The sequence below is a fragment of the Mobula hypostoma genome, chromosome 5, assembly GCF_963921235.1.
Source record: "Mobula hypostoma chromosome 5, sMobHyp1.1, whole genome shotgun sequence".
Taxonomy (NCBI): Eukaryota; Metazoa; Chordata; class Chondrichthyes; order Myliobatiformes; family Myliobatidae; genus Mobula; species Mobula hypostoma.
In genome coordinates, this window is record NC_086101.1 from 194667499 (window position 1) to 194695239 (window position 27741).

Genomic DNA, 27741 nt, shown 5'->3' on the forward strand with positions numbered 1-27741 from the left:
GCTGGAGTTTAGAAGAGTGAGGAGGTAATCTCCTTGAAGCCGATCCAATATTGAAAGGCCTAGATGGAGAGGAAGTGGAAAAGGTGCTTCCAATAGTAGGGGAGTCGAGAACCAGAGGGCACAGCCTCAGAATAGAGGGACGTCCATTTAGAACAAAGATGAGGGGGAATTTATTCAGCCAGAGGGTGGTGAATTGGCAGAATTTATTGCCACAGATGGCTGTGCAGACCAAGTCATTGAGTATATCTAAAGCGGAGATTGATGCGTTCTTGATTAGTCAGGATGTCAAAGGTTATGGAGAGAGGGCAGCAAGATGGGGTCAAGAGGAAAAATAAATCAGCTATGATGGAATGGCAGAACAGACTTGATGGGTCGAATGGCCTAATTCCTCTCCTGTGTCTTATGGTTTTCTTATGATCTCGGCAATTCAAGCTAGGATGCGTCTGGATAGGATGCTCCCTGTAAAGATTGGTGAGGGTCAAAGTGGATATGGTGAATTTCCTTAGCTCCAGAGCTGATAGAAGTTTCTGAAACTATGAGAGGCATTGTCAGGGGTAGATGGTCATCATAAATATAGATACATCAGATAGCTTATGTACACAGATTGATGATATGTCCATTAAGTGACACTAGACACAGGAGTGTCTGTACATAAGGTGACTGACAGCAATTGATAAAGTAGTGGTGGTTGGGGGTGTGTGGAGGGGTGGGTTAGTGGGTGGAGGTGTTGATCAGCCTTACTGCTTGGGGAATGTGACTGTTTTTGAGTCTGGTGGTCCTGGTGTGGATGCTACATCGCCTTCTTCCTGATGGGAGTGGGACAAACAGTCCATGAGCAGGGTGGGTGGGATCCCCCATGATGTTCCTGACCCTCCTCTAGTACAGGTAATGTCGAAGGAGATGTGTGGGCCAAGGTTTGTACACAGAGTGGCGGGTGCCTGGAATACACTGCCTGGGGGCAGATAGAACAACAATATTCTCGAGGCTGTTAGAGAGACACATGAATGGAGAGGGATAGGGACCATGTGCAGGACTTAGTTTAATTCTGCATCATGTTCAGCACAGATATGATGAGCCAAAGAGCCTCTTCCTGCCCTGTACTCGTCTCTGTTCTACAAGTGGCCAACGTCCTCCCCACCGTCCTATCATGAAGCAGGAAGCTGAGAGGCTGCACACGGGTTGTTCTCTGTTCTGCAAGTGGCCAACGTCCTCCCCACCGTCCTATCATGAAGCAGGAAGCTGAGAGGGTGGGTACAGGCTGTTCCCACCCAGCCTGTGTACAGGGGTTAAAATACCCGATTAGCAAGTGATGTCATAGACCAACATTGGAGACATTGGTTCAAATCTCACCAGGGGAATTGGACACATAGAATCTTGAATTTCAGCGCGAACTTGTCTTGGTAAAGGAGAAGCCTAAAACAACCCATTGTACCCAGTCCCGCCTGGTTACCAAACCTTCTCTGGGATAAGCTCAAAGATCAAAGTAAACTTATTATCTAAGTATGGATATGTTATCATAATCAAATTGAGATTCATTTTCTTACAGGACAAATAAATTTGAGAGGGTCACCAGGATGCTGCCTGGATTAAAGAGCAGGTGCTGTAACAGGAGGCTGGACGCAGAGTGGTTTTCTGGAGTGGAGGCTGAGGGGAGATCTAATAGAGGTTTATGAGAGGCGTAGGCAACAGTATCTTTTACCCTAACAGCAGAGGGCATGCATTTAAGGTGAGAGGGCTTAATTTCAAAGGAGCTGTGAGCGGCAGTTTTTTTAAATACACACAGAGGGTGGTGGGTGCCTGGGATGTGATGCCTGGGGAGGGGGTAGAGGCAGATGCATTAGAGACTTTTAACAGATGTTTAGATTGGTACATGAGCATGAGGAAAATGGATGGCCAGGGACATTGTGGGCAAAAGGCCTGTCCTGAGCTGTACTGATCTCTGTTCTATGAACGGCCATATACACACACACACACACACACACACACACACACACAACCGATGTGCAAAAGAAGGCAAACTGTGGAAATAATCAGCAAGATAGAGAGCGTGAGTCTGGTAGGCAAACTCTGTGACTCCTGACCCAGAAACGGCCCGGCAAACCTCTGGGTTGTGGACAGGGCAGTCGGCAGTTCCTGGGGAGTGAGCGATCAGTATCTGACCAGATGTCACCAGAACACAGCGCTGTGCTGACCTTTATACACACTATAAGATCAATATAACTCTTCCCTCCTATGTAGCCCTCTGGTTCTCTGGGGGGGGGGTTTGGGCCCCTTGTCTAAGAAAAGAACTGCTGGCATTGGGGAGATTGACAAGGATGATTCTGGGAATGAAAGTGTTAATGTATGAGGAGCATTCGATCGCTTTGTGTCTGTACTTGGTGGAGTTTAGAAGAATGGCGGGGGATCTCATTGAAACCTATCGAATATTGAAAGGCTGAGAGAGAGTGAATGTGGTTAGGACGTTCCCCATGGTGGCGAGGGGCGAGTCTAGAACCCGAGGACACAGTCTCAGAAGAGAGGGGTGTCCATTTAGACAGAGATAAGGGGGAATTTCTTTAGCCAGAATGTGATGAATCTGTGGAATCCGTTGCCATCAACGGCTGTGGAGGCCAAGTCATTGGGTGGATTGAGAGTGGAGTTTGATAGGTTCTTGATTAGTCGGGGCATTAAATCAGTAGGCTGCTGGATGCAGCAGCTCGCTGGGCTGGACGGACCGGTTCCGTGCCGTATCTCTAAATAAATAAATGACTCCATCAACCTTCATGTCATTTCACCAGTAGATCATAACATCATAAGATATAGGAGCAGAATTAGGCCATTCAGCCCATCGAGTCTGCTCCCCCATTCCGTCATGGCTGATCCTGGATCCCACACAACCCCATACATCAGCCTTCCTGCCATATCCTTTAAAGCCCTGACCAACCAGCTTCCGCTTTAAATATACTCACGGACTTGGCCTCCACCGCAGTCTGTGGCAGAGCATTCCACTGATTCACTATTCTCTAGCTAAAAAAATTCCTCCTTACCTCTGTTCTGAAGGTCATTCCTCAATTTTGAGGCTGTGCCCTCGAGTTCTGGATACCCCCATCATAGGAAACACCCTCTCCACATCCACCCTATCTAGTCTTTCAACATTCAGTAGGTTTCAATGAGATCCCCACACATTCTTCTAAATTCCAGTGAGTACAGGCCCAAAGCTGCCAAACATTCCTCCTATGTTAACCCCTTCATTCCCAGGAACATCCTCCTGAATTTAAAAACCTAAACACGAGGAATTTTGCAGATGCTGGAACTTCAAGCAACACACGTCAAATTTGCTGGTGAACGCAGCAGGCCAGGCAGCATCTCTAGGAAGAGGTACAGTCGATATTTTGGGCCGAAGGGTCTCAGCCCGAAACGTCGACTGTACCTCTTCCTCGAGATGCTGCCTGGCCTGCTGCGTTCTCCAGCAACTTCGATGTGCGCTGCTTGATTATCCTCGTGAACCTCCTCTGGACTCTTTCCAATGACAACACATTCTTTCTGAGATATGAGGCCCAAAACTGTTGACAATAGTCCAAGTGCAGCCTGACTAGTGTCTTACAAAGCCTCCACATTATCTCCTTGCTTTTATATTCTATTCCCCTTGAAATAAATGCCAACATTGCATTTGCCTTCTTTACCACAGACTCAACCTGTGAATTAACCTTTTGGGAGTCTTTCACGAGGATTCCTAAGTCCCTCTGCACCTCTGATGTTTAAACCTTCCCCCCATTAGATAATAGTCTGCACTATTGTTCCTTTTATCAAAATGCATTTTGCATATATTTCCGAACACTATATTCCATCTGCCACTCTTTTTCCCATTCTTCCAATTTGTTTACGTCCTGCTGCAATTGCATTGCTTCCTCAAACTATCTTTGTATCATCTGCAAACTTTGCCACAAAGCCATCAATTCCATTATGTAAATCATTGACAAACAATGTGAAAAGTAGCAGTCCCAATACTGACCCCTGAGGAATACCACTAGTCACTGGCAGCCAACCAGAAAAGGCTCCTTTTATTCCCACTTGCTGCCTCCTACCTGTCAGCCATTCCTCTCTCCATGCCAGTATCTGTCCAGTAATGCCACAGGATTTTCAATAGGTACATTTAATGTCAGGGAAGTGTATACTATATACATCCTGAAATTCTTTTTCTTCACAAACTTCTATGAAAACAGAGGAGTGCCCTGAAGAATGAATGACAGTCAAACGATAGAACTCCAAACCCTTCCCTCCAGCTCCCCCTCCCACGCGTAAGCAGCAGCAAGGCGATGACCCCCCTCCCCCACCAGCAAAAGGCATCGGCACTCCCACTGAGCACTCAAACGTGCAGCAAAGCATCAGTAAAGACACAGACTTGCAGTACCCCAAAGACTACATGTTCACCCAATAATTTGACATAACACAGGCTCTCTCTCTCTCCAAAAAGGGAAAAAGGGGTGTCCCCATTTCACAGCGAGAAGAGAGACTTAACAATCGATGTTAAAAGTCTGTGTGGTCACTTTTTCCAAGCTCTGTTCCTGGAGCTTTGGCACCAAAAAGGTGCAAGACACACAACTAACCCAGCAGCTAACCCGCTGCTCCCAATGTTCCGTCTTCTCCCGCGATGCTTCAGTCGGGGCACCATCCTAGAATCAGCCCGTCTCCAGGGCCACGAAAATCCGGAACCCTGACGGTACACTCACCTTCCAGGCCACGTCCTTGGAATATCAACATACAGCCAGTTGTGAGGCCCTGAGAGTAGGTCCCATTCACACAGACTGAAGTCAGAGTGTAACTCCAGGTCAGGGTCTTCAAAAGAACCCTGAAAAGGAAAAAAAAAGAGATATCAAAGATAGAAATGGAGCTGTTTCTGAAGATACAAGCAAAAGAGTCGCTGTTTAGCGCCATCTTGACTTTGCCTCGCCTCCAGTTTATCTTGTTAAGCAGCCTCATGTATGGCACCTAATCAAACGCCTTCTGAAAATCCAAGTAAATGACATCCACTGCCTCTCCTTTGTCCACCCTGCTTGTTACTTCCTCGAAGAGCTCTTAACAGATTTGTCAGGCAAGATTTCCCTTGACAGAAACCATGCTGACTTTGACTTGTTTTACCACTAGTCTCCAATTACCTTGAAACCTCATCCTGAATAATAGACTTCAACACTTTTCCAACCACTGAGGTTAGGCTAACTGGACTATAATTGCCTTTCTTTTGCCCTCCTCCCTTAAAGAGTGGAGTGACATTGGCAATCTTCCAGTCCTCTGGGATCATGCCAGAATCAAGTGATTCTTGAAAGATCATGACCAATGCACCCATTATATCTTCAGCAACCTCTCTTGGGACTCTGGGATGTAGCGCATCTGGTCCAGGTGACTTATCCACTTTAAATCCTTTGAGTTTGCCTCGCACTTTTTCCTTTGTAATAGCAATGGCACTCACTCACTCTCCCTGACACTCACAGACCTCTAGCACACCGCTGGTGTCTTCCACAGTGAAGATAGATGCAAAGTTCACAACACATATCAAAGTTGCTGGTGAACACAGCAGGCCAGGCAGCATCCCTAGGAAGAGGTACAGTCGACGTTTCAGGCTGAGACCCTTCATCAGGACTAACTGAAGGAAGAGTTAGTAAGAGATTTGAAAGTGGGAGGGGGAGGGGGAGATCCGAAATGATAGGAGGAGGGGGAGGGATGGAGCCAAGAGCTGGACAGGTGATTGGCAAAAGGGATATGAGAGGATCATGGGACAGGAGGTCCGGGGAGAAGGAAATCACCTGTCCAGCTCTTGGCTCCATCTCTACCCCTCCTGTCTTCTCCTATCATTTTGGATCTCCCCCTCCCCCTCCCACTTTCAAATCTCTTACTAGCTTTTCCTTCAGTTAGTCCTGACGAAGGGTCTCGGCCTGAAACGTCGACTGCACCTCTTCCTAGAGATGCTGCCTGGCCTGCTGCGTTCACCAGCAACTTTGATGTGTGTTGCTTGAATTTCCAGCATCTGCAGAATTCCTGTTGTAGACTTGCAGTATCCTGTTTTATATTATTGGCTAGTTTCTCCCCATATTTAATCTTTTCCCTTACAGCTTTTTTAGTTGCCTTTTGTTGGATTTTAAAAGCTTTCCAATCATCCAACTTCCCACTCACTTTTGCTACCTTATATGCCCTTTCCTTGGATTTTATGCAGTCCTTAACTTCCCCCTTGTCAGCCACGGTTGCCTAGCCCTGTCATTTCAGAACTTCTTCCTCTGTGGAACGTATCTATCCTGTGCCCTATGAACTATTTGCAAATTTACCAGCCCACCTTTCCACTTCCTCATCAATCATTTATGAAAATCATGAAGAGCAGAGGTTCAAAAACGGATCCCTGCCAGTACTGACCCCCAGGCAGAATGCACTCCATCTACCAGCACCCTTTGCCGTCCGTGTCTGTTGCAGGTATCTAAGCCTCGCTACCACGTGGCGGAGCTGGTGGAGGTGATTTGTTTCACGGGATACGCTCCGACCGGGTACCAGTTCTACCGCTGTCTGCCCAACGGCTCCTGGCTCACGGAGGAACTGGAGTGTCAGCGTAAGTAAACCGTGTTTTCTGTCGGAGGCAGAATCCACAATCCATATGCTCTGCTCCACTGCCTTTAACATGCTCTGCCTTTCTACAGCAGTTTTAACAGGGTAGCACCATCATCACAACATACCCGAGCGCTGTGGTTGGCGTGCAGGGACGACAGAGTGAATGTGGAGAGGACGTTCCAAAGTTGGGGGAATCGAGGACCGGAGGGCATGGCCTCACAGCAGGGCATACCTCCTTCACAATGGAGGAGGGATTTCTTTCACCAGAGGGTGGAGATTCTGTGTGATTAGTTGCCATAGATGGCCCAGGAGACCAGGTCATTGTATGTTTGAAGTGGAGGTTGATAGGTTCTTCATATGTTACGGGGAGACGGCAGAGGAATGGGGCTGAGAAGGATAATAAACCAGCCACAATGGATTGTCAGAGCAGACGCAACCGGCCAAAGGGCCAAATTCTGCAAGTCCGATGGAAGACACCAGCAACTGCAATTGTGGTTCAATTCAGTCTGCTGCCTGTTAAGAGTTTGCACATTTTCCCTGTCAGTCTGCAGTCTTCCTCCAGCTGCACTGGTTTCCAAAGGCATATAGGTTGGGTTAGTAACTTGTGGTCATGCTCTGTTGGCACCAGAAGCATAGCGACCCCTTGTAGGCTTCCCAACAATCCACCACCTCCACGACCCACCACCTCCTCGACCCATCACCTCCTCGACCCATCACCTCCTCCACCCATCACCTCCTCGAACCATCACCCCCATCACCCATCACCTCCATCACCCATCACCTCATCGACCCATCACCTCCTCCACCCATCACCTCCTCGACCCATCACCCCCATCACCCATCACTTCCTCTACCCATCACTTCCTCTACCCATCACCTCCTCTACCCATCACCCCCATCACCCATCACCTCCATCACCCATCACCTCCTCCACCCATCACCTCCACCACCCATCACCTCCTTGACCCATCACCCCCATCACCCATCACTTCCACCACCCATCACCTCCTCGACCCATCACCTCCACCACCCATCACCTCCTTGACCCATCACCCCCATCACCCATCACCTCCTCGAACCATCACCCCCACCACCCATCACCTCCACCACCCATCACCTCCTCCACCCATCACCTCCACATCCCATCACCTCCACCACCCACCACCTCCACATCCCATCACCCCCACCACCCATCACCCCCATCACCCATCACCTCCTCCACCCATCACCCCCACCACCCATCACCCCCACCACCCATCACCTCCTCGACCCATCACCTCCACCACCCATCACCTCCTCGACCCATCACCTCCACCACCCATCACCTCCTTGACCCATCACCCCCATCACCCATCACCTCCTCCACCCATCACCCCCATCACCCATCACCTCCACCACCCACTACCTCCACCACACACCACCTCCACATCCCATCACCCCCACGACCCATCACCTCTTCGACCCATCACCTCCTCCACCCAGCACCTCCACCACCCATCACCTCCACCACCCATCACCTCCACCACCCATCACCCCCATCACCCATCACCTCCATCACCCATCACCTCCTCGAACCATCACCCCCACCACCCATCACCTCCACCACCCATCACCTCCTCGACCCATCACATTCACCACCCATCACCCCCATCACCCACCCCCACCACCCATCACCCCCACCACCCATCACCTCCACCACCCATCACCTCCTCCACCCATCACCTCCATCACCCATCACCCCCACCACCCATCACCCCCACCACCCATCACCTCCTCCACCCATCACCCCCACCACCCATCACCCCCACCACCCATCACCTCCTCCACCCATCACCTCCTCGACCCATCACCTCCTCCACCCATCACCTCCTCGACCCATCACCTTCACCACCCATCACCCCCATCACCCATCACCCCCACCACCCATCACCTCCTCCACCCATCACCCCCATCACCCATCACCTCCATCACCCATCACCTCCACCAACCATCAACCCCACCACCCATCACCTCCTCCACCCATCACCTCCTCCACCCATCACCTCCACCACCCATCACCTCCACCACCCACCACCTCCACATCCCATCACCCCCACGACCCATCACCTCCACCACCCATCACCTCCTCCACCCATCACCTCCACCACCCACCACCTCCACATCCCATCACCCCCACCACCCATCACCTCCATCACCCATCACCTCCTCCACCCATCACATCCACGACCCATCACCTCCATCACCCATCACCTCCATCACCCATCACCTCCTCCACCCATCACCCCCACCACCCATCACCTCCACCACCCATCACCTCCTCGACCCATCACATTCACCACCCATCACCCCCATCACCCACCCCCACCACCCACCACCCCCACCACCCATCACCTCCATCACCCATCACCTCCTCCACCCATCACCTCCACGACCCATCACCTCCATCACCCATCACCTCCTCCACCCATCACCCCCACCACCCATCACCCCCACCACCCATCACCTCCATCACCCATCACCCCCAGCACCCATCACCTCCACGACCCATCACCTCCTCCACCCATCACCCCCACCACCCATCACCTCCACCACCCATCACCTCCTCCACCCATCACCTTCAACACCCATCACTCCCACCACACATCACCCCCATCACCCATCACCTCCATCACCCATCACCCCCATCACCCATCGCCCCCACCACCCATCACCTCCACCACCCATCACCTCCACCTCCTCCACCCATCACCCCCACCACCCATCACCTCCATCACCCATCACCTCCATCACCCATCAGCCCCACCACCCATCACCTCCTCCACCCATCACCTCCTCGACCCATCACCTTCACCACCCATCACCCCATCACCCATCACCCCCACCACCCATCATCTCTCCTCCACCCATCACCCCATCACTCATCAGCTCCATCACCCATCACCTCCACCAACCATCAACCCCACCACCCATCACCTCCTCCACCCATCACCTCCTCGACCAATCACCTCCTCCACCCATCACCTCCACCACCCATCACCCCCTCCACCCATCACCTCCACCACCCATCACCCCCATCACCCACCCCCACCACCCGTCACCCCCACCACCCATCACCTCCATCACCCATCACCTCCTCCACCCATCACATCCACGACCCATCACCTCCATCACCCATCACCTCCATCACCCATCACCTCCTCCACCCATCACCCCCACCACCCATCACCTCCATCACCCATCACCTCCATCACCCATCACCTCCTCCACCCATCACCCCCACCACCCATCACCTCCACCACCCATCACCTCCTCCAACCATCACCCCCACCACCCATCACCTCCACCACCCATCACCTCTACCACCCAAAACCTCCATCACCCATCACCTCCATCACCCATCACCCCCACCACCCATCACCCCCACCACCCATCACCTCCTTCACCCATCACCCCCATCATCCATCACCTCCATCACCCATCACCCCCACCACCCATCACCTCCTCCACCCATCACCTCCTCCAACCATCACCCCCAACACCCATCACCTCCTCCACCCATCACCCCCAGCACCCATCACCTCCTCCACCCATCACCTCCTCCAACCATCACCCCCACCACCCAAAACCTCCATCACCCATCACCTCCATCACCCATCACCCCCACCACCCATCACCCGCACCACCCATCACCTCCTCCACCCATCACCTCCATCACCCATCACCCCCACCACCCATCACCCCCACCACCGATCACCTCCTCCACCCATCACCCCCACCACCCATCACCCCCACCACCCATCACCTCCTCCACCCATCACCTCCTCGACCCATCACCTCCTCCACCCATCACCTCCTCGACCCATCACCTTCACCACCCATCACCCCATCACCCATCACCCCCACCACCCATCATCTCTCCTCCACCCATCACCCCATCACTCATCAGCTCCATCACCCATCACCTCCACCAACCATCAACCCCACCACCCATCACCTCCACCACCCATCACCTCCTCCACCCATCACCTCCCACACCCATCACCTCCACCACCCATCACCTCCTCCACCCATCACCTCCACCACCCATCACCCCCATCACCCATCACCTCCACCACCCATCACCTCCACCACCCATCACCTCCATCACCCATCACCTCCAACACCCATCACCTCCATCACCCATCACCTCCACCACCCATCACCTCCATCACCCATCACCTCCATCACCCATCACCTCCACCACCCATCACCCCCACCACCCATCACCTCCATCACCCATCACCCCCAGCACCCATCACCTCCATCACCCATCACCTCCACCACCCATCACCCCCCACCACCCATCACCCCCACCACCCATCACCTCCATCACCCATCACCCCCAGCACCCATCACCTCCATCACCCATCACCTCCTCCACCCATCACCCCCACCACCCATCACCTCCACCACCCATCACCTCCTCCACCCATCACCTTCACCACCCATCACTCCCACCACCCATCACCCCCATCATCCATCACCTCCATCACCCATCACCCCCACCACCCATCACCCCCACCACCCATCACCTCCACCACCCATCACCTCCACCTCCTCCACCCATCACCCCCACCACCCATCACCTCCATCACCCATCACCTCCATCACCCATCAGCCCCACCACCCATCACCTCCTCCACCCATCACCTCCTCGACCCATCACCTTCACCACCCATCACCCCATCACCCATCACCCCCACCACCCATCATCTCTCCTCCACCCATCACCCCATCACTCATCAGCTCCATCACCCATCACCTCCACCAACCATCAACCCCACCACCCATCACCTCCTCCACCCATCACCTCCTCGACCCATCACCTCCTCCACCCATCACCTCCACCACCCATCACCCCCTCCACCCATCACCTCCACCACCCATCACCCCCATCACCCACCCCCACCACCCGTCACCCCCACCACCCATCACCTCCATCACCCATCACCTCCTCCACCCATCACATCCACGACCCATCACCTCCATCACCCATCACCTCCTCCACCCATCACCCCCACCACCCATCACCTCCATCACCCATCACCTCCATCACCCATCACCTCCTCCACCCATCACCCCCACCACCCATCACCTCCATCACCCATCACCTCCATCACCCATCACCTCCTCCACCCATCACCCCCAGCACCCATCACCTCCTCCACCCATCACCTCCTCCACCCATCACCCCCACCACCCATCACCTCCACCACCCATCACCTCTACCACCCATCACCTCCATCACCCATCACCTCCATCACCCATCACCCCCACCACCCATCACCCGCACCACCCATCACCTCCTCCACCCATCACCTCCATCACCCATCACCCCCACCACCCATCACCCCCACCACCGATCACCTCCTCCACCCATCACCCCCACCACCCATCACCCCCACCACCCATCACCTCCTCCACCCATCACCTCCTCGACCCATCACCTCCTTCACCCATCACCCCCACCACCCATCACCCCCACCACCCATCACCTCCACCACCCATCACCCCCACCACCCATCACCCCCACCACCCATCACCTCCTCCACCCATCACCTCCACCACCCATCACACCCACCACCCATCACCCCCATCACCCATCACCTCCATCACCCATCACCCCCACCACCCATCGCCCCCACCATCCATCACCTCCTCCACCCATCACCCCCACCACCCATCACCTCCATCACCCATCACCTCCATCACCCATCACCCCCACCACCCATCACCTTCACCACCCATCACCCCCACCACCCATCACCTCCTTCACCCATCACCTCCTCCACCCATCACCTCCTCGACCCATCACCTTCACCACCCATCACTTCCTCGACCCATCACCCCATCACCCATCAGCTCCATCACCCATCACCTCCTCCACCCATCACCTCCACCACCCACCACCTCCACATCCCATCACCCCCATCACCCATCACCTCCATCACCCATCACCTCCTCGAACCATCACCTCCACCACCCATCACCCCCATCACCCATCACCCCCACCACCCATCACCTCCTCCACCCATCACCCCATCACTCATCAGCTCCATCACCCATCACCTCCACCAACCATCAACCCCACCACCCATCACCTCCTCCACCCATCACCTCCTCCACCCATCACCTCCACCACCCATCACCCCCATCATCCAGCACCTCCACCACCCATCACCCCCATCACCCACCCCCACCACCCGTCACCCCCACCACCCATCACCTCCATCACCCATCACCTCCTCCACCCATCACATCCACGACCCATCACCTCCATCACCCATCACCTCCATCACCCATCACCTCCTCCACCCATCACCCCCACCACCCATCACCTCCATCACCCATCACCTCCATCACCCATCACCTCCTCCACCCATCACCCCCACCACCCATCACCTCCATCACCCATCACCTCCATCACCCATCACCTCCACCACCCATCACCTCCATCACCCATCACCCCCACCACCCATCACCTCCTCCACCCATCACCTCCTCCAACCATCACCTCCACCACCCATCACCTCCACCACCCATCACCTCTACCACCCATCACCTCCATCACCCATCACCTCCTCCACCCATCACCCCCACCACCCATCACCCCCACCACCCATCACCTCCACCACCCATCACCTCCTCCACCCATCACCCCCACCACCCATCACCCCCATCACCCATCACCCCCACCACCCATCACCTCCACCACCCATCACCTCCTCCACCCATCACCTCCACCACCCATCACCCCCACCACCCATCACCCCCACCACCCATCACCTCCACCACCCATCACCCCCACCACCCATCACCTCCACGACCCATCACCTCCATCACCCATCACCCCCACCACCCATCACCTCCATCACCCATCACCCCCACCACCCATCACCCCCACCACCCATCACCTCCTCCACCCATCACCTCCACCACCCATCACCCCCACCACCCATCACCCCCATCACCCATCACCTCCATCACCCATCACCTCCACCACCCATCACCTCCATCACCCATCACCTCCATCACCCATCACCTCCACCACCCATCACCCCCACCACCCATCACCTCCACCACCCATCACCTCCACCACCCATCACCCCCACCACCCATCACCCCCACCACCCATCACCTCCACCACCCATCACCCCCACCACCCATCACCTCCACCACCCATCACCTCCACCACCCATCACCCCCACCACCCATCACCTCCACCACCCATCACCCCCACCACCCATCACCTTCACCACCCATCACCCCCACCACCCATCACCTCCACGACCCATCACCTCCATCACCCATCACCTCCACCACCCATCACCTCCTCCACCCATCACCCCCACCACCCATCACCTCCACCACCCATCACCCCCACCACCCATCACCTCCACCACCCATCACCCCCACCACCCATCACCTCCATCACCCATCACCTCCATCACCCATCACCCTCCACCACCCATCCCACACCCATCACCTCCACACCCATCACCTCCTTCACCCACCCATCACCTCCACCTCCACCCATCACCTCCATCACCCATCACCTCCATCACCCATCACCTCCTCCACCCATCACCCCCACCACCCATCACCCCCACCACCCATCACCTCCTCCACCCATCACCCCCACCACCCATCACCCCCATCACCCATCACCTCCATCACCCATCACCCCCAACACCCATCACCTCCTCCACCCATCACCTCCATCACCCATCACCTCCACCACCCATCACCCCCACCACCCATCACCTCCACCACCCATCACCCCCACCACCCATCACCCCCACCACCCATCACCTCCTCCACCCATCACCCCCACCACCCATCACCCCCATCACCCATCACCTCCACCACCCATCACCTCCACCACCCATCACCCCCACCACCCATCACCCCCATCACCCATCACCCCCACCACCCATCACCCCCACCACCCATCACCTCCTCCACCCATCACCCCCACCACCCATCACCCCCACCACCCATCACCCCCATCACCCATCACCTCCACACCCATCACCTCCACCACCCATCACCTCCACCACCCATCACCCCCACCACCCATCACCTCCACCACCCATCACCCCCACCACCCATCACCCCCACCACCCATCACCTCCACCACCCATCACCCCCACCACCCATCACCTCCACCACCCATCACCCCCACCACCCATCACCCCCACCACCCATCACCTCCACCACCCATCACCCCCACCACCCATCACCCCCACCACCCATCACCTCCACCACCCATCACCCCCACCACCCATCACCCCCATCACCCATCACCTCCTCCACCCATCACCTCCAACACCCATCACCTCCTCCACCCATCACCCCCATCACCCATCACCTCCTCCACCCATCACCTCCATCACCCATCACCCCCACCACCCATCACCTCCACCACCCATCACCCCCATCACCCATCACCTCCACCACCCATCACCCCCACCACCCATCACCTCCACCACCCATCACCCCCATCACCCATCACCTCCTCCACCCATCACCCCCATCACCCATCACCTCCATCACCCATCACCCCCACCACCCATCACCCCCACCACCCATCACCTCCACCACCCATCACCTCCTCCACCCATCACCTCCTCCACCCATCACCTCCACGACCCATCACCCCCACCAGACACCTGGTGACCCGTGTGTTGTGTTGCAGGGATGGTGTGCGGCCAGCCAGTGACATCTGACACAGCCATGCTACAGCCTTTCCAAGCAGAGTACAAAGTGGGCGAGAGGGTGAAGGTGATGTGCCCCCAGGGCATGGTTTCCACAGGACACGCCCGGTACACCTGTATGGCCAGCCTCACCTGGGAACCCGAGCCTCCTGCCCAGGTCAGCTGTCGGATCGGTGAGTAACTACCACCACACCCCTAGCGTGGTCAGGCACTGCACTCTGACAGTGGGGATGGTGAAGGGAGAATGAGAGAGAGAGAGAGAGAGAGAGAGGTAGGGAGAGGAAATGGGTGGAGGAGGGAAAGGGAGGAGGAAATGAATTGTTGAAATCTTCATATTCTTTTTAGATCCTAACTTGCTGAAGAAATGAAATTGTTTCGTTTTTACTCCCAGCTATGTGTGCGTGTGTGTGTGTGTGTGTGTGTGTGGGACAGACCCCAGTGAGGGTCAGTGTATGTGTGGGACCGTCCCCCAGTGAGGGTCAGTGTGTGTGTGTGTGTGTGTGTGTGTGTGTGTATGCAGGTGTGTGTGTGTGTGTGTGTGTGTTAATGTGTGTGTGTGTGTGTGTCTGTAGGTGCCTCTGTGTGTGTGTGTGTGCGTGTGTGTGTGTGTCTGTAGGTGCCTGTGTGTGTGTGTGTGTGTGTGTGTGTGTGTGTGTGTGTGTGTGTCTGTAGGTGCCTGTGTGTGTGTGTGTGTGTGTCTGTAGGTGCCTGTGTGTGTGTGTGTGTGTGTGTGTGTATGCAGGTGTGTGTGTGTGTGTGTGTTAATGTGTGAATGTGTGTGTGTGTGTGTGTGTGTCTGTCTGTCTGTCTGTAGGTGCCTGTGTGTGTGTGTCTGTGTGTGTGTCTGTCTGTCTGTAGGTGTGTGTGTGTGTCTGTAGGTGCCTGTGTGTTTGTGTGTGTGCGTGTGTGTGTCTGTAGGTGCCTGTGTGTGTGTGTGTGTGTGTGTGTGTGTCTGTAGGTGCCTGTGTGTGTGTGTGTGTGTGTGTGTCTGTAGGTGCCTGTGTGTGTGTGTGTGTGTGTGTGTGTGTGTGTATGCAGGTGTGTGTGTGTGTGTGTGTGTTAATGTGTGAATGTGTGTGTGTGTGTGTGTGTCTGTCTGTCTGTCTGTAGGTGCCTGTGTGTGTGTGCCTGTGTGTGTGTGTGTCTGTCTGTAGGTGTGTGTGTGTGTCTGTAGGTGCCTGTGTGTGTGTGTCTGTCTGTCTGTCTGTAGGTGTGTGTGTGTGTGTCTGTAGGTGCCTGTGTGTGTGTGTGTCTGTCTGTCTGTAGGTGTGTGTGTGTGTGTGTCTGTAGGTGTGTGTGTGTGTGTGTGTATGCAGGTGTGTGTGTGTGTGTGTGTGTGTGTTAATGTGTGAATGTGTGTGTGTGTGTGTGTGTCTGTCTGTAGGTGTGTGTGTGTGTGTCTGTAGGTGCCTGTGTGTGTGTCTGTCTGTAGGTGTGTGTGTGTGTGTCTGTAGGTGCCTGTGTGTGTGTGTGTGTGTGTGTGTGTGTGTGTGTGTCTGTGGGTGCCTGTGTGTACAGTGCCTATAAAAAGTATTCACCCTTCACCTTCCCCCTGGAAGTTTTCATGTTTTATTGTTTTACAACACAGAATCACAGTGGATTTAATTTGGCTTTTTTTTGACAATGATTTTTCTTTTGTGTCAAAGTGAAAACAGATCTCTACAAAGTGATCTAAATTAATTACATATATAAAACACAAAATAATTGACTGTATAAGTATTCACCCCCTTCAAGTCAGTATTTAGTAGATGCACCTTTGGCAGCAATTACAGCCTTGAGTCTGTGTGGATAGGTCTAAATTTTCCCCATTCTTCTTTACAAAACTGCTCAAGCTCTGTCAGATTCCTCGGGGATCGTGAGTGAACAGCCCTTTTCAAGTCCAGCCACAAATTCTTTATCGGATTGCGGTCTGGACTCTGACTTGGCCACTCCAAGACATTAACTTTGTTGTTTTTAAGCCATTCCTGTGTAGCTTTGGCTTTATGCTTGGGGTCATTTTCTTGCTGGAAAACAACTCTTCTGCCAAGCCACAGTTCTCTTTCAGCCTGCATCAGATTTTCCTCCATTCACTTTATCCTCTAGCTTCGCAAGCCTTCCAGGCCCTGCTGCCGAGAAGCATCACCATAGCGCGATGTAGCGACCACCATGCTTCACGGTTGGGATGGTGTGTTTTTGATGATGTGCAATGTTTGGTTTATGCCGAGCATAACGTTTAATCTGATGGCCAAAAAGCTCAATTTTGGTTTCATCAGACCGTAGAGCCTTCTTCCAGCTGACTTCAGTCTCCCACTTGCCTTGAGTTTGCCAGAAGGCATGTGGAAGTCTTTGAAGTCAGTTGGAAGGAGGTTCTGCAGTCAGATGAAACCAAAATTGAGCCTTTTAGTCGAGATTTCATGTGAGTTTTTTTCAACAGTTTTTCTGCCACTCTCCCTCCCATAAAGCTGCCAGTGGTGAAGCACCTGGGCAACAGTTGTTGTCTGCGCAGTCTCTCCCATTTCAGCCACTGAAGCTTGTAACTCCTCCAGAGTTGTCACAGGTCTCTTGATGGCCCCCCTCACTGGTCCCTTTCTTGCACGGTCACTCAGTTTTTGAGGACGGCCTGCTCTGGGCAGTTTACAGCTGTGAAATATTCTTTCTATGTCTGGGTGTTCGACTTAAATTTTCTTGTATCCATCTCCTGACTTGTGCTTTTCAATAACCTTTTTGCGGAGCTGTGTGGAGTGTTCCTTTGTCTTCCTGGTGTAGTTTTTGCCGGGATACTGACTCACCAGCAGTTGGACCTTCTAGATACAGGTGTATTTTTACTACAATCAATTGAAACACCTTGACTGCACACAGGTGATCTCCAAAAACTGTTGGGAGGGACAACCTACCTGGGGGAAGCAACAGTGGTCACGCCTCTGGCACTGAGTCTGGCCCTGTTGCTCAGAAGGGTAGGGGACGGAAGAGGATGGCAGTAGTGATAGAGGACTCTATAGTTAAGGAGACAGATAGGCGATTCTGCGGATGTGGAAAGGAAATCCTCCCAGGTGCCAGGGTCTATGATGTTTCTGAACACGTCTACAATATCCTGAAGAGGGACGGTGAGCAGATCCTCCCGGGAGGGGGAAGAAGATGGCGGCGCATGGCAACTTCGGTGATGATGTCTGTTATCTGTCAAGTAGGGGACCATGCACAATTCTGATTTGATGGAGACGGACGTGAGAGCACGGAGGAACATCTGGAAAACTTCTGAAATGCCCGCTTCGCTGCCGCTGCTACTGTGTGGCAACCGGAATCTCCGGAGCAGAAGGCCCGGAATCCTCGGCTTTGCGTGTTTCAGCGGCCGGGGCGAGGTCGAAGGCGCTCAGCAGAGGATGGCTCTCGGGAGGCTGTATCAGAGAGGCTGGTCGGAAGCTCGAAGTTTTCGGACGGATGGACTCAGTGTCGGCTGTGGTCGGCTGCTTCCAAGGCATCGTCAAATTGACGGTGCCTGGAGGTTTATGGCAGGGAGTTTCTCCCTTTTGCTGCCTGCTATCGGGGACTCAGGAGTCTTTCGACTTGGGACTTTGAGATTTTATTTACCGTGCCCATGGTCTGTTCTTCTTCAAATGATGGTGTTGCTTCACACTGCTGTAACTATATGTATAATTATGTGGTTCTGTCATGTGTGAGTCTTTGGTTTGTCCTGTTTTTCTGTGATATCACTCTGGAGAAACATTGTATCATTTCTTAATGCATGTATGCATTTCTAAATGACAATAAACGAGGACTGAGTGTTTTCATAATCTGAAAAAAAGCAACTAGAAGTATTGGTAGATACTGGTACCAATGACACAGGTAGAAAGAGAGGAGGTCCTGATAAAAAGAACACAGGGAGTTGGGAAGGAAGCTGAGAAGCAGGACCTCAAGGGTAGTAATCTCGGGATTGCTGCCTGTGCCACGTGACAGAGGGGATAGATTGAGGTGGCAGATAAATGCGTGACCGAAGAACTGGAGCAGGGGGCAGGGATTCATATTTCTGGATCATTGGGACCTCATCTGGGGCAGGTGGGACCTGCACAAAAGGGATGTGTTGTACTTGATGTCGAGGGGGGCCAATATTCTTGCAGGCAGGTTTACTAGTGCTATTGGGAGTGGTTTAACCTAATATGGCAGACGGATGGGAACCAGGATGATAGAGCTGAGGATGAGCTAGCAAGTTTACAAGGAGATGATGGGTGTAAAATGAACGTAAGGAAGGACAAGCCAATGATTGGGTACAAATGCGGACAGAGCAAAGAGTTAAATTGTACCACAGAGGCAAAATTCAAAAGGATGAAGATTGCAGGACTGAAGGTGTTGTATTTAAATGCACGTAGCTTTCAGAATGAGGTGGATGAATTTGTGGCGCAGTTAGAGATTGGTCGGTGTGACGTTGTGGGCATCACTGAGTCGTGGCTGAAAGAAGGCTGGAGTAGGGAGCTTAACATCAAAGGATATATTTTATATCAAAATGGCAGGTAGGAAAACATAGGCGGTGGTGTGGCTCTGTTGGTAAGAGATGGAATAACATCTTTAGAAAGAGGTGACACAGGGTCAGAGAATGTTGAATCTTTGTGGGTGAAATTAAGGAATTGCTAGGGTGAAAAACCATTATGGGAATCATATATAGGCCTCCAAATAGTAGCTAAGATGTGGTCGCAAAGGGAGTTGGAAAAGGCAGGTAATAAAGGTTATGTCACAATTGTAATGGGAGACTTCAATATGCAAAGGGATTGGGAAAATCATGTTGGTGTCGGATTGCAAGAGAGGGAGTTTGTTGAATACCTATGTGATGGCTTGTGCTTGAGCTTACTAGAGGAAAGGCAATCTTCGATTGGGTGTTGTGTAATAACCCAGATCTTATTAGGGAGCTTAATGTAAGGGAACCCTTAGGAGACAGTGATCATAATATGATTGAATTGATACTGCAATTTGAGAGGGAGTAGCACAAGTCACATGTGTCTGTATCGCAGTGGAATAAAGGGAATTACAGAGGCATGAGAGAGGAGCTTGCCCAGGTGGGTTGGAGGAGCATACTGACGGGGATGACAGCAGAGCAGAGATGGCTGAAGTTTTTGGGAATAGTTCACAAGGTGCATGATAGATATGTCCCACAGAGGACGAAGTTCTCATTGCCAAGGAAAGGGCATATAATGTAGTAAAAGTGAGTGGGAAGTTGAATGATTGGGAAGTTTTCAAAATCCAACCAAAGGGAACTACAAAAGCTGTAAGAAGGGAAAAAGATGAAATATGAGGGCAGACCAGCCAATAATATAAAACAGGATACGAGAAGATTTTTTCCGTAATATAAAGTGTAAAAGGGGTTCAAATTGGACCACTGGAAAATGATGCTGGTGAGGTAGTAATGGGGGGCAAAGAAACGTCAGATGAACTTAATGAGTACTTTGCATCTGTCTTCATTGTGGGAGACACTAGCGGTGTGCCAGAGGTCTGTGAGTGTCAGGGAGCAGGGGTGAGTGTCATTGCTATTACAAAGGAAAATGTGCTAGGCAAACTCAAAGGTCTGAAGGTGGATAAGTCACCTGGACCAGATGGACTACATCCCAGAGTCCTGAGAGAGGTTGCTGAAGAGATAATGGGTGCATTGGTCATGATCTTTCAATAATCACTTAATTTTGGCATGGTCCCAGAGGACTGGAAGATTACAAGTGTCACTCCACTCTTTAAGAAGGGGGGAAAGCAAAAGAAAGGAAATTATAGGCAGTTAGCCTGACCTCAGTGGTTGGGAAAATGTTGGAGTCCATTATTAAGAATGAGGTTTTGAGGTCCTTGGAGACTAGTGATAAAATAAGTTATCAGTACCTCCAGTTGAACTCTGTCTTTTTGTGTGTTTCCCCCCTAGCTGTCAGTCTGTGGTTTTGTATTGCCATGTGCTCCTGTCCCCGCTCCTGCTCTACTCCGGCCCCTGTATTACTGAGTACTCCGTCTCTCACCTGTTTCTCATTATTACCTGTATTGCTGCCACCTGGGTCTCATTGTGCTCCACCTATCATCTGCCTCTCTGTTTATTCTCAGTGGATTTCAGTCCTGTGTTTTCACCTATTTGTTGCCAGATTGTGCTAGTGAATTTTCCTGAGCCTTTCCAGCATGTCTGTCTGTCTACTCTGCCTGTTTCCTGATTCTGGTTTTTGGATTTCTCTGGATGTTTTGATCTCTGCCTGAACTTTGACACCAACTTTGTTTGCACCTCGGGATTTGTTACTCAGTTAATATCACTGTGTGCACAGTTCTGGGTCTGCAATTGCATCCCTGCTCCAGCGTCCTGACATAAGTCAAAGTCAGCATGGTTTCTGTAAAGGGAAATCTTGCCTGACAAATCTTTGAGGAAGTAACAAGCAGGGTGGACAAAGGAGAGGCAGTGGATGTCAGTCACTTGGATTTTCAGAAGGTGTTTGATAAGGTGCCACACATGAGGCTGCTTAACAAGATAAAATCCTGTGGTGTTACAGGAAAGATACTGGAATGGATAGAGGAATGGCTGACAGGCAGGAGGCAGCGAGTGGGAATAAAATTGGCCTTTTCTGGTTGGCTGCCGGTGACTAGTGATGTTCCTCAGGGGTCAGTATTGGAACTGCTGCTTTTCACATTTTTTGTCTGATTCAGATAACGGACTTGATGGCTTTGTGGCAAAGTTTGCGGATGATACGAAGATGGTAGTCCTGAGGAAGCGGTGTGATTGCAACAGGACTCAGACAAATTGGAAGAATGGACAAAAAAGTGGCAGACGGGAAACAGTGTTGGGAAATGTATAATAATGCAACTTGGTGAAATGATCAATAGTGTGGACTATTATCTAAATGGGGAGAAGGTTCAAACTTCAGAGGTGCGGAGGGACTTAGGAGTCTTCGTGCAAGACTCCGAGAAGGTTAATTCACAGGTTGAGTCTGTGGTAAAGAAGGCAAATCAATGATGGCATTTATTTCAAGGGGAACAGAATATAAAAACAAGGAGATAATGCTGAGCCTTTATAAGGTTTCAAAGGTACATTTAATGTCAGAGAAATGTATACAATTTACAACCCGAAATGCTTTTTCTTTGCAATCATCCACGAAAACAGAGGGGTGCCCCAAAGAATGAATGACAGTTAAATGTTAGAACCCCAAAGTCTTCCCCCCCCAGCTCCCCTCCCTCCTGCGTGTAAGCAGCAGCGAGCTACAATCCCTCCCCCACCAGCAAAAAGAAAGCATCAGCACCCGCCACCGAGCACTCAAGCGTGCAGCAAAAGCGACAGGTTCTCGATGTTAAAAGTCCATCGCATCGCTTTTTCTGAGCTCTGTGCCCAAAGATCTCAGGCCTCTGGGCACGCAGCCAGAGATCTTTCAACTCCCACGACACACCGGTCTGGGACATCGACCTTCAACCTGCCCATCTCCAGAGCCCCGAGAACCCAGGCCTCCAAGGGCGAGCCGAACTCTTGGGCCATGTCCTTGGCACGTCAGATAACGGCCAGTCATGACCCCCTGAGAGCGGGTCCCATTCCTGCAAAGAACCGTAGTCAGCGTGTAACTCCAGGTCAGGGTCTTCAAAAGAACCCTGAAAGGGAAAAATAGAGCTGTTAAAGATGGAATACAAGACATTAGTCAGGCTCCACTTGGAGTACTGTCAACAGTGTTGGCCCACATCTCGAAAAGGATGTGTTGTCATTGGAGAGAGTCCAGAGGAGGTACACGAGGATGATTCCGGGAATGATGGGGTTACCATATGAGGAGCGTTTGGCAGCTTTGGGCCTGTAGTCGCCGGAATTTAGAAGATTGTGTGAGAATCTCATTAAAACCTACCAAAAGGACTAATAGGGTGGATGTGGAGAGAATGCTTCCTATGGTGGGAGTAACCAGAACTGGAGGGCACAGCCTTAAATTTGAGAGGCAACCTTTTAGAATGGAAGTAAGGGGGTTTTTTCAGCCAGAGAGTAGTGAATCTGTGGAATGCTCTGCCACAGACTGCGGTGGAGGCCAAGTCCGTGGGTACATTCAAAGCGGAAGTTGATAGATTGCTGATTGGTTGGTGCATCAAGGGATATGGCGAGAAGGCAGGTGTATGTGGTTGAGTGGGATCCGGGATCAGCCTTGATGGTGTGAACTCAATGGTGTGAACTCAATGGGCTGAATGGCCTAACTCTGGTCTAATGTCTTGTGTTCTTATGGTGTGTGTGTGTCTGTCTGCATGTGTGTGTATAGGTGTGTGTGGGAGTCTGTCTGCATGTGAATGTGTGTCTATGTATGCATGCCTGTGTGGTTGACTGTGTATGTGTGTTTGTGCGCATGTCTGTGTATGTGTATCCATGCGAATGGGCTACGTGTGTGTGTGTGTGTGTGTGTGACTGTGTCTCTATGTGTGCATGTGTGTGACTGTGTATGAGTATGTGTCTGTGATTTGAGTGTGAGACTGTGGGTATCTGTGCTTGTCTGTGTCTGTATGTCTGTGTGTGGGGGGGGTCTGTGTACATGTTATGCATGTGTGTGTGTGTATAGGTGTGTGCGGGTGTACGTTTGTGTGTGCCTGTGTATCTGTGTGTTTTGAGCGTGTGTGGTTGTGTATGTGCCTGTGTGTGCAGGTGTGCATTTGTCTGTGTTTGTGTCTGCATGTGTGTTTCTGTGTGTGTGATTGTGCGTGTTTGTACATATCTAGGTGTGTGTAGCTGTGTGTGCGGGGGTGACAGTGTGTGTTTTGTAGGTGTATGAGTGTGTATAACTCCGTGTGTAGGGGTGTGCGTGCGCCTGTATGTGTGTGTGTTTTGTGGGTATTGTCTGTCTGTCTCTCTGTATGTGTGTCTGTGTGCATGTGTGTGACTGTGTATGTGTACGAGGGTGTGTGTCTGTGTATGCATCTGTGTGTGTGAGGTTGTAGGTGTGTGTGTGTTGTGCATATGTAGGTGTGTGTGTATATGTGTGTTTTGTGGGTGTGTTTGTGTGTGACTGTATGAGTATATGTGTCCGTGCATCTGTGTGTGTGCAAGACAGTATAGGTGTTTGTGTTAGGTGTTTGTGTCTGCATGTGTGTGTCTCTGTGTGCATGTGTGTTGTGTAAGTGTTTGTGTGGGTGTTGGCACGTGACCATGTAGTTAAGGCATCGGTCTAGTGATCTGAAGGTCGCTAGTTCGAGTCTTGGCTGAGGCAGCGTGTGTGTCCTTGAGCAAGGCACTTAATCACACATTGCTCTGCGACGACACTGGTGCCAAGCTGTATGGGTCCTAATGCCCTTCCCTTGGACAACATCGGTGTCGTGGAGAGGGGAGACTTGCAGCATGGGCAACTGCTGGTCTTCCCTACAACCTTGCCCAGGCCTGCGCCCTGGAGAGTGAAGACTTTCCAGGCGCAGATCCATGGTCTCATTATTGTCTCTGTGTTTGTATTTGAGTTTTTGTGTGGGTGTGCGCATGCATATCTGTGTGCATTCTAAGGGAGATTGTGTGTCTACTGTATGTGTTGATTATATTATAGGCCTTCCAACACCCAGTGGGAAATTGGGGAATTTACATGCAGCAGGCAGAAGAAAGATGGTTGTTCTGGTGAGACTTTAATTTGAACAATATTTACCAGAACTCCCTCAGTGCTGGAGGGTTAGTTCGGGCCAACTTTTCTTGGTGCATCCAGGAAAGTTTCGTGGCACAAAACACGGGTAGTCCAACCAGGGAAGGGTCTGTACTGGACCAACACACAAAATTCAGCATCTGTACGGGAAATGAGACCTCGACAAACGGCTTTTGAGTCATGTGGATCAGACACCCATTGTCCTGTCCACTACTCCTGTCACAGTTGTCCTTTGCCTCTAATACCTGTCACTTCTCTGTGCAGCGGTCGACACCAGTGGATGCCCCCTGGGGCAAAAGCAAAGTGGCTCAGGATGTGTCTGCATGTCTCCAGAGCAGGACTGTGGGTAGGTTACACACAGGCCAGGCTGGCCTCGTCTGGCTCTCACTCTCAGTCTACCTGAGTCTTTGTCTCACCCTCTCTGTGTCAGTCTGTGTCTCATCCTCTGTCTGTCTGACTGGGTCTCTGTCTGACCCTCTCTGTCTGAGTCTGTGTCTCACCCTCTGTCTGTCTGGGTCTGTGTCTCACTGTCTGTCAGTCTGAGTCCATGTCTGTTTCAGTCTGTGTCTCATCCTCTGTCTGTCTGACTGGGTCTCTGTCTGACCCTCTCTGTCCGAGTCTGTGTCTCACCCTCTGTCTGTCTGGGTCTGTGTCTCACTGTCTGTCAGTCTATCTGAGTCTGTGCCTCACCCACTATTTCAGTCTGTGTCTCACCCACTGTCTGTCTGACGGGGTCTTTGTCTGACCCTCTGTCCGTCAGTCTGTCTGAGTCTGTGTCTCACCCACTGTCTGTCTGACTGGGTCTTTGTCTGACCCTCTGTCCGTCAGTCTGTCTGAGTCTGTGTCTCACTGCCTGTCAGTCTATCTGAGTCTGTGCCCCACCCACTATTTCAGTCTGTGTCTCACCCGCTGTCTGTCTGACTGGGTCTTTGTCTGACCCTCTGTCTGTCAGTCTATCTAAGTCTGTGCCTCACCCACTATTTCAGTCTGTGTCTCACCCGCTGTCTGTCTGGGTCTGTGTCTCACTGTCTGTCTGACTGGATCTTTGTCTGACCCTCTGTCTATCAGTCTGTCTGAGTCTGTGTCACACTGTCTGTCTGACCCTCTGTCTGTCTGGGTCTTTGTCTCACTGTCTGTCTGACTGGGTCTTTGTCTGACCGTCTGTCTGTCAGTCTATCTGAGTCTGTGTCTCACCCTCTGTCTGGGTCTGTGTCACACTGTCTGTCTGACCTGTCTGTCTGGGTCTGTGTCTGACTCTCTATGTCTGCCTGCATGTTTGGATGTCTACTGTCATGCGTATGGTGGGTGTCCATCTGTTTTATTCTGAAATCTCTACACGTGTTACATGTATGTCATGTGTTACATGTAGGTACTTCTGTGGCATGGACAAATTTCACCTCATGCAGTGCCTTGCAAAAGTATTCAGCCCCCACGACGATTGTCACAGTTCACTGTCTCATTTTCTAAATTTAAAATGTATTACGGTAGGATTCTTTGAGCTTATCTACAAAACACTGTGTATCATGTCAAATCGAAGGAAAAATTCTGAAACCTGTTAACAATTGAGTAAAAATTTAAAAACCAAACTTGTGAGGCTGAAAAGGTATTCATCCCCTTAGTAATTACGACAGTAATGTTGCTCGGGTGCGGTACTGAATATTATCTTACCATCCGTCTGTCTGGAAGGACAATGGATAGTGGTACTGGGGTGACCTCTCCAGGGCACGAGCATGGGTGGAAGGTATGGAGATCCTCAGACACCCAGTCGTCAAGATCCCCCTCTCGGCCTCACCAGTCTGGTCCAAAGGAAAGCTTATGAAATAATCTGTTTGTCTCACCTCGGCTGCAGGAGCTGCCGGGAGGATGTTCAATGACGTCCAGCCATCTTAGGGGCTCCACTCCGGATTTGCTCTCTGGGTTTACTCCCGTAGCCTTCACCTCTCCTGAGGCTGCCCACGAGGTAGTGGGGCTATTTATCCATAGCTGGGGTGACCCAGTTACCTTACCAACTCACCCAATTTGCTGATGTAGAAAACTGGAGGATCACCTGTTTTCACTGAAGTTATAAGAATAAGTGCCCCCACTCTCTGTAAGGTCCAACAGTGTGGGAGGTTGGTAGGCTTTCAACAGACCAAACCAAACGAAGACAGAAGAGCATTCAAGAGAAGACAGGGAAATAAGACCATAAGACAAAGGAGCAGAAGTCGGCCATTCGGCCCATCGAGTCTACTCCGCCATTTTATCATGAGCTGATCCATTCTCCCATTTAGTCCCACTCTCCCGCCTTCTCACCATAACCTTTGATGCCCTGGCTACTCAGATACCGATCAATCTCTGCCTTAAATACACCCAATGACTTGGCCTCCACTGCTGCCCGTGGCAACAAATTCCATAGATTCACCACCCTCTGACTAAAAAAATTTCTTCGCATTTCTGTACTGAATGGGCGCCCTTCAATCCTTAAGTCATGCCCTCTCATACTAGACTCCCCCATCATGGGAAACAACTTTTCCACATCCACTCTGTCCATGCCTTTCAACATTCAAAATGTTTCTATGAGATCTCCCCTCATTCTTCTAAACTCCAAGGAATACAGTCCAAGAGAGGACAAACGTTCCTCATATGTTAACCCTCTCATTCCCGGAATCATTCTAGTGAATCTTCTCTGAACCCTCTCCAACGTCAGCACATCCTTTCTTAAATAAGGAGACCAAAACTGCCCACAGTACTCCAAGTGAGGTCTCACCAGCGCCTTATAGAGCCTCAACATCACATCCCTGCTCCTATACTCTATTTGCCTTCTTCACTACCGACTCAACCTGGAGGTTAACCTTAAGGGTATCCTGTACGAGGACTCCCAA

The 27741-nt window shown here is 51.9% G+C and overlaps 1 protein-coding gene across 1 annotated transcript in view; it reads left to right on the forward strand.

Moving 5' to 3' along the window:
• The window catches only part of LOC134347262 (complement component C6-like), a 72057-nt gene that overhangs the window by 36480 nt on the left and 7836 nt on the right, over positions 1-27741 (forward strand). The window contains exons 14-16 of the mRNA XM_063049636.1: positions 6439-6571; positions 15308-15499; positions 25145-25226. Of these exons, the coding sequence (XP_062905706.1) occupies positions 6439-6571; positions 15308-15499; positions 25145-25226 (407 nt within the window). The remainder of the gene's footprint in view (positions 1-6438; positions 6572-15307; positions 15500-25144; positions 25227-27741) is intronic.